The sequence below is a fragment of the Nansenia antarctica genome, assembly GCF_963989245.1.
Source record: "Nansenia antarctica genome assembly, chromosome: 17".
In the NCBI taxonomy this organism is placed as follows: domain Eukaryota; kingdom Metazoa; phylum Chordata; class Actinopteri; order Argentiniformes; family Microstomatidae; genus Nansenia; species Nansenia antarctica.
In genome coordinates, this window is record NC_137687.1 from 5,651,794 (window position 1) to 5,659,359 (window position 7,566).

Consider the following 7,566-nt stretch of genomic DNA (forward strand, 5'->3'; position numbering starts at 1 on the left):
CCTCACGGTTTTGACACACAAGTAGTGTGTGAAAAGTGAGCGCATGTCAGATTCTCTGAGAGTGCATCTGAGGGTCTCTTGTAGCCTCTGTGAGTTTCAGGGCCAAGGATTTGGTCTGAAGATGTCTTTCCTTCACAGACGTAAAGAACAGATTGAATTGAATTATTCATGAAAAGAGGGCCCGCTGTAAATGCATTCACACACTAATAGAACACGCACACATACATTGTCTGCCGGATACAGCAAGTGCAATGTGTTTGATGATATTGCAAGAGGGCACAGCCTGCCTGTGTGTGTGTGTGTGTGTGTGTGTGTGTGTGTGTGTGTGTGTGTGTGTTCGTGCTTGCGCGTGTATACGTACGTGCCTGCATGCGTACCTGCGTGCCTGCGAGTGCCTCGGTCTAACCGTTCCTGCTCCTCCTCCTCTCTCCCCAGGCGTCCCCAGTGCTGCCACAGTGGTGATAGTGATCTGTATCGCCGCCCTAGTGGTGGTGGTGGTGCTAGGCATCTACCGCATCCACCTGACCCACCAACAGGAAGGAAAGAGCTCCGACACTGCCAAGGAAAGAGAGCTGGACTGGGACGACTCCGCTCTCACCATCACAGTCAATCCTATGGAGGTCAGAGAGAGCGACAGGAGGGGGAGAGCGAGAAGTACAGTATGAATGAGAGGGTAGGAGGTATCGAAGAGATTCAATTCAATTCAATTCAATTCAATTCAATTCAACTTTATTCGCCATGTGCAGTGCACTAGAAACATGATTTGGTATTCAACCATACTAAACAAGCTGCAGTACATACAACAACAACAAGACGACAACACGACAATACTCAAGACAAAATATACAGTACCAATATGAGTGGATATTATGAATAAATACTGTACAACTAAGTGCAAGAACATGTAAAGTGCAAGGTACAATGATCAGCAATTATTGAGAAGGGCTATTGTGGCTTTGCGGGAAAAACTGTTCAAGTGTCTTGATGTTTTTGTCCTGGTGGCCCTGTAGCGCTGTCCAGAAGGGAGTAATGCAAACAAGCTGTGAGCTGAATGTGAGGGGTCAGCCACAATCTTGCGTGCTCTCTTCAGTGATCTGGAGCTATAGAGGTCTGTGATGGGAGACAGGGGGCAGCCGATGATCCGCTCAGCTGTCCGTACGACTATTTGTAGATACAGATACTGTAGGACCAGGGTCTGGATAGAGTGTCTGGATAGAGAATAGGGCTGCAACTAACGATTATTTTGATAATCGATTAATCTGACGATTATCTTATCGATTAATCGATAAATCGGATACACAAAAAGCGGGGGGGAAAGATTTTAAAAAAACGTTTTTTTTTTTTTTTTTTTATTAAAAAGTTTTTCTTTTGCAAATTGTATTTTATGTTTTCTAAATCAGCCAGGCCTATACATATACATGTGCAAAATGAATAAGTATTAATAAAAAATAAAAAATAATATAAATAAAAAAGGCTTTGCTACATCAAATAGGTTTAACAACAGGCCATGGACTATGGCGGTAGATTGTTTCAATAAAGTAGTTGAACTCTAGCTCAATACATGCATTGTTTTAGGTAATAACTTTGCTTAATGTAAAGGTCAGTAACCCAAAGTGCAATATAGGCTACAGACAAGACACTAATGTTTTTATATAACAGATATGCTCCAAAACAATGCAATGTGTCCTCTCACTCCATACAATAGGCTAGGCGACAGTCAGTGCCTCACTCTGCATTTGCATGGAGAGCAGGAGACCATGGAAGGGCTGAGCCCAGCAGGACTTATATAATAAAACAATAGGAAGTTAGCTGTAACCCTCCTCTATAGAAACATAGTTAGTGTAACCCTCCTCTATAGAAACATAGTTAGTGCTCTGGTTCTCAGCACAGCTACGCAGACTACAGCTGGACGAGCAGCGTAGTGACAGTCAGCTAGCGGCAGCAGCGAGCTAACCCTGCTAGCTAACTCACTAGCATGTCCTGACAGCAGACAGTCATAGGACAGTCATAGGTTCTACCCTTTCCGGCCATAGGTAGCGCTATGATTCGCGATGCCTACACCAGCCGCAATACAGCGTGGCGTGCGTCAACAGGAAGTAGGTTTGTTATGGAAACAAAACCCGTAAAAAAAAAAGAAAAAGTAAAAAAAAAAAAAAAAACGACGAATCGATAATGGCATTCGTCGTCAACGAATTTCGTTATCGATTATTATCGATTTAATCGATTCGTTGTTGCAGCCCTAATAGAGAACAGTGTTGACTATTATGGGAGAAAGTAAGAGGGACTGGGGAGTTAGATTTGGATTCATTGGATGGAATTGAGAGAGACGGACCGTTTAGGGAAGGAGAAGAGAGAGAGAGAGCGGTGGAAGTAAAAGAGAGAGAGGATACAGGATTGGAGATGTGGAACACTGTAGGTTGTACTACTCTGTAGTAAGACACCTCTCATCTTTCTGATTCAGAACTTCAAGGAGCCCCAAGCCTCTGAGGAAGAGGCCAGTGAGGAAGAGGAGGAGGAAGACGAAGAGGAGGACGAAGACGACATCACCAGCGCAGAGTCGGACGACAGTGAGGAAGAGGAAGAGGAGAAGGCCAGAGTTCCCAGGGTGCAACAGGGGAGCAAGAGGGGGGGTCAGCTTGATTGGGCCAACTCTACATTATCCTACTGAATACATACACATACACACACATGCTGACACATGCGCACACAGAACCAGGAAATCAATCGATTGGATAGAAAATACAATTGTGGCTCTAAGAGTTAGGTAACGTCTCCCCCTACTGGTGAAAACGGTTATGCGATAATGCTATGTGAAGTGATATTTCAGAAACACACACACACACACACACACACACACACACACACACACACACTGTACTAGTCATGATCCAGCCTGTAGCTCCGTCTAAAAGACTCTGTCCCATTATTTTTTGAAGCATCTGGTGTTAATTGCTTACTTACCCTGTGGAACTCCAACACAGTCATAGTACCCAGTGATCTCGGTCCCAAGTCCCAGTCCAAAAGCTTACATCTTACCTAAAATACCTACTGTTTTATACTGAGACTGTGAAAAATATGAAATAATATGAAAATATACTACTGAAATGTGCTTGTCGGACATCTGTTTTTCCACCTACTATTTCAGGGTCCTAAAATCTCTGGAGGAGCTGTGATCTTTGTGCTCCTTTGTGGTTTCTCTCCCATAGGTAGTTGAAGATATTGTAGGGAACTACTATCCTTGGTATCTGTGTACCTACTGTGAGATCCAATTAAATGCCATGAAAATTGAAGATAGTCAATAATATTTATTGCATTGATTTGCAGTATTTTAATACCTGAAATATTTTTTGATTTGTTGCAATGGAATATATTTTATTTTATCACTGCTTATTGTTATGCCTGGAGATGATGTCCGGTTGATTTAAAAGATTATATGGCAGATTTCAAATGACACTAAAGAAATCTTTGTTTTGTTTTCGACTGGTGCGTTATTGCCAATGTCATATTTACAGAGTAAAGGGTTTAATTTCTTTGGTTATGTTTTTGGACACACTAGGAGAGAGGATGATCCTTGTACATTTGTATATGCTCCTCTGACCTGTAAATACTGCCTAGAGTAGGTGAGTCCCATCCTGAACCCAGCAAACTCCGCCTTTCCCCCATCTGTATGCACACCCAAATATGCGCACCAAAACCAGCCCTAATGAATCTGTACATGTTCATCCCAAACACAACCCCTTCTGTGTGTTTGCTTCATAACATTCAAATGATTCAGATTATGGCTCAGATTTAACAACAGACATAGGATGCTGTTCCTTCAACCTGTGAGAATTGAAATGATTACAGTAGCATTATTTTACACATGGAAACTAATTTGAGGGACAGTTTGCACAACTTGATCAGTCTTCAATGTTCCAGTTGAACTGTATGTAAAGGGCATTTATAGTCGTCTTTACTTGTATGTAGTCATAACCAGCAACCCCCCCTCCACCCCCATCTTTAACAATAGTATATTGTATCTGTAGGTAATCCTGGTACCCAATGACTGACTGAGAGCCTTCCCCTGTTTGTGACATTAGAATTATAAGGTTCTATCTCCATTTTTGTCCAAATTGAGTTTTTTTCACATAATCTGATCCATTAGGTGTTTATTAATGGCTGTGTGGTGTTATTTTTAAAATGTTTACATTTTTGAGTTAGTAATTAATAAAATACAAAGGTTCCATCTCACAAAACATAATGGAATGTAAAAACTTTGACGCTCAATATCTCTGAACTACCCTAAACGGAGATAGAACCTTATCATTCTAAGCTCACGAGTTATCTGTCTCTCACTGTCACACACTCCTAACTCCTTTGGTTCTAGCTGGGGGGAAGAGCCATGTCTCTAAGACTCTGTGTATAGCTACATTGTTCATGTGAAGTTCTCAAAAGTTGTTTAAGGTTACCTCATCCGCTGTGACACCTGTGCTTGTGACGTCACTCCCCTTACACCTGCCTCCCTCCCCCCCCCTAAAAGAAAAGCTTTGGTGGACTTTGCATTGAACCCCTGATGTTCTCCGAACCCAACGTTTGTTTAAGAAGAAGAGGAGGAAAATAAATATGAACCTTGTAAAATGTGTAAAACCTTCTTTTATTTTTACTTTTTATTTATTTATTTATTTTTTACTTTTTCTTTGGTCTGTTTTTTTGTTTCCTTAAACTGGTCACTACAGCACTTTCTGTACATTGGCCAATAAAGAGTTGTTTTAGAATCTGGCTGTGTGTCTCAGTTATTGTGTGCGTGCGTGTGTGTGTGTGTGTGTGTGTGTGTGTGTGTGTGTGTGTGTGTGTGTGTGTGTGTGTGTGTGTGTGTGTGTGTGTGTGTGTGCTCCGTAGTAGTAGTATACAGTTATGGAATTATATTTATCACTGTGATGTGATTTAACTAGCCAACTCCGTACTACGTTAGCGGAGCGAATTACGTGTGGAATTAGCATGCTAGCAGGTGTTTTCATATAAAATGTTAGATATTATATCAGCCATAGCTGACTAGTGAGCCTGCATCAACCTTAATGCTATTCAAGTGCAAGAAGATTACATTTGTCTTTTTGCAAATCTATGTTTTTGCTTACAAAGTGGATTTTTTTTCTCACAAAATATTTATTTGCTTTTGATTTAATTAGGCTCAAGATAAACTCCATATATCTGAGACCAAACCGGTCTACTTAACTGCAAGAGAATATGTCCACTATGCAGTGAAATCGGCGAAAAGTAGCTTCAATGACAGCTTCACATGTAGACCACTAGATGGCAGCGCACACCATATTGGAGTCTGTATCGTTGTTATGTAACGTCTGGGTCAAGACGACCATACGAATTATAGAAATAAACAAAGATGTAATTGATAAAAGGTGCTATATAAAGTTTATTATTATAATTATTATTATAAATCCTAGAATTCAAAAACAAACATATAACAGAACACTCAAGAACACCAACAGAAAATGAAGACAAGTTATTGTCAAATCAAAACTTTACAAACCATTTCAATTCAATTCAAGGGCTGTGGCTTTGGGGTAAAAACTGTTCAAGTGTCGTAATGTTTTTGACCTGGTGGCCCTGTACCGCTGTCCAGAAGGGAGTAGTTCAAACAAGCTGTGAGCTGGATGTGAGGGGACAGCCACAATCTTGCGTGCTCTCTTCAGTGATCTGGAGCTATGGAGGTCTGTGATGGGAGGCAGGGGGCAGCTGATGATCCGCTCAGCTGTCCGTACGACTCTTTGTAGTTTGGCCTTGGATCGGGCAGACGCAGAGTCGTACCAGACAGTGATGGAAGATGTTAGGATGCTCTCTATGACGGCCCTGTAGAACTGGACCAGGATGTGACAACTGATGTGGAGTCTCTTCAGCTGACGGAGGAAGAACAAGCGCTGCTGGCCTTTTTTAACTAAATGGGTGATGTTGTTATCCCATTTTAGTTTGTTGGAGATGGTAGTGCCCAGAAACTTGTAATTCATCCATTATTGTGATTGGGGAGTTATTGATGACCAGTGGAGAGTGAGTTGGAGCCTTTTCCGGAAGTCCATAATCACCTCCACTGTCTTGGTGTTGTTGAGTTCCAGGTTATTGGCTGCAGACGAGGACACCAGGCAGCCGACCTCCCTCCGGCAGGCGGTCTCGTCATTGTCAGTGATGAGGCCAACCATGGTGGTGTCATCTGCATATCTGATGGTCTGGACAGATGTGTCACCAGAGTCATTGGTGTACAGGGAGTAGAGCAGGGGGGAGAGCACACAGCCCTGAGGAGCACCGGTGTTAACTGTGCGGGGCTGAGACAGGTGAGGGCCCATCCTGACATACTGCCTTCTGTTGGTGAGGAAGTCAGTGATCCACTGACAGATGAAGGGGTGGATATTCAGCTGTATTATGTACACTATTTAATTTTTCTAACAAACATATTCATTAAATATCATCTGTTCTATAAATTAACATAATCAATGACCTCCCTTTTCAATATGAAAAACCCCCCGTACATGTTCTAATCATATCACTATATTATGTACAAAAAGGTAGAAAGTATAAATACAACTTTAACATCTTAAACTTTAACAACTTAAACAACTTTAACTTTAACAACTTTAACATCTTAAACTTTAACAACTTAAACAACTTTAACTTTAACAACTTTAACAACTTTAACATCTTTAACAACTTTAACATATTTAACAACTTTAACAACTTTAACAACTTTAACAACTTTAACAACTTTAACATCTTTAAGTAAAATCTAAAGTTCCGGTCCTTCCCTCTTTTTAGGACACTTGTGTTGCTTTAGAGTTTGTGAGTGGCTGAAGCTCCTCCCACACTGGGAGCAGAGGAAAGGCTTCTCTCCAGTGTGAGTGCGCTGGTGTCTCTTTAGAACAGAAGACTGAATGAAGTTCTTCCCACACTGGGAGCAGTGAAAAGGCTTCTCTCCAGTGTGAGTGCGCTGGTGTTGAGACAGATGTTGTGACTGAGTGAAGCTCCTCCCACACTGGGAGCAGAGAAAAGGCTTCTCTCCAGTGTGAGTGAGCTGGTGTTTCTTTAGATGACCTAACAGGCTGAAGTTCTTACCACACTGGGAGCAGTGAAAAGGCTGCTCTCCAGTGTGAGTGCGCTGGTGTTTCTTTAGATTACCTAACAGGCTGAAGTTCTTACCACACTGGGAGCAGTGAAAAGGCTGCTCTCCAGTGTGAGTGAGCTGGTGTGTCTTTAGATGAACTGACTGGGTGAAGCTCCTCCCACACTGGGAGCAGAGAAAAGGCTTCTCTCCAGTGTGAGTGAGCTGGTGTGTCTTTAGATTACATAACAGGCTGAAGTTCTTACCACACTGGGAGCAGTGAAAAGGCTGCTCTCCAGTGTGAGTGCGCTGGTGTATGATGAGATCCCTCTTTGAAGTGAAGCCCCTCCCACACAGATCACAGTGGTGAGGTCCAGGTTTGTCTGTGTGTCTCTGTTTGCGGTTGGGGGGCAGGGGGGTGTCTGAGGTGGTGGGGGGCGGTTGTGGGCCTCTGGAAGGAGGGAGGGGGGTGTTTGAGGTGGAGG

The 7,566-nt window shown here is 42.4% G+C and overlaps 1 protein-coding gene across 1 annotated transcript in view; it reads right to left on the reverse strand.

Annotated features, from left to right (window-relative positions):
- Positions 1-5,285: 5,285 nt before the first annotated feature.
- Positions 5,286-7,566, reverse strand: part of LOC308172826 (histone-lysine N-methyltransferase PRDM9-like) — a gene marked incomplete at both ends in the record, with an annotated part of 5,212 nt that continues 2,931 nt past the window's right edge. Inside the window, 3 exons of the mRNA XM_080547774.1 lie at positions 5,286-5,336; positions 6,075-6,215; positions 7,248-7,267. Of these exons, the coding sequence (XP_080403900.1) occupies positions 5,286-5,336; positions 6,075-6,215; positions 7,248-7,267 (212 nt within the window). The remainder of the gene's footprint in view (positions 5,337-6,074; positions 6,216-7,247; positions 7,268-7,566) is intronic.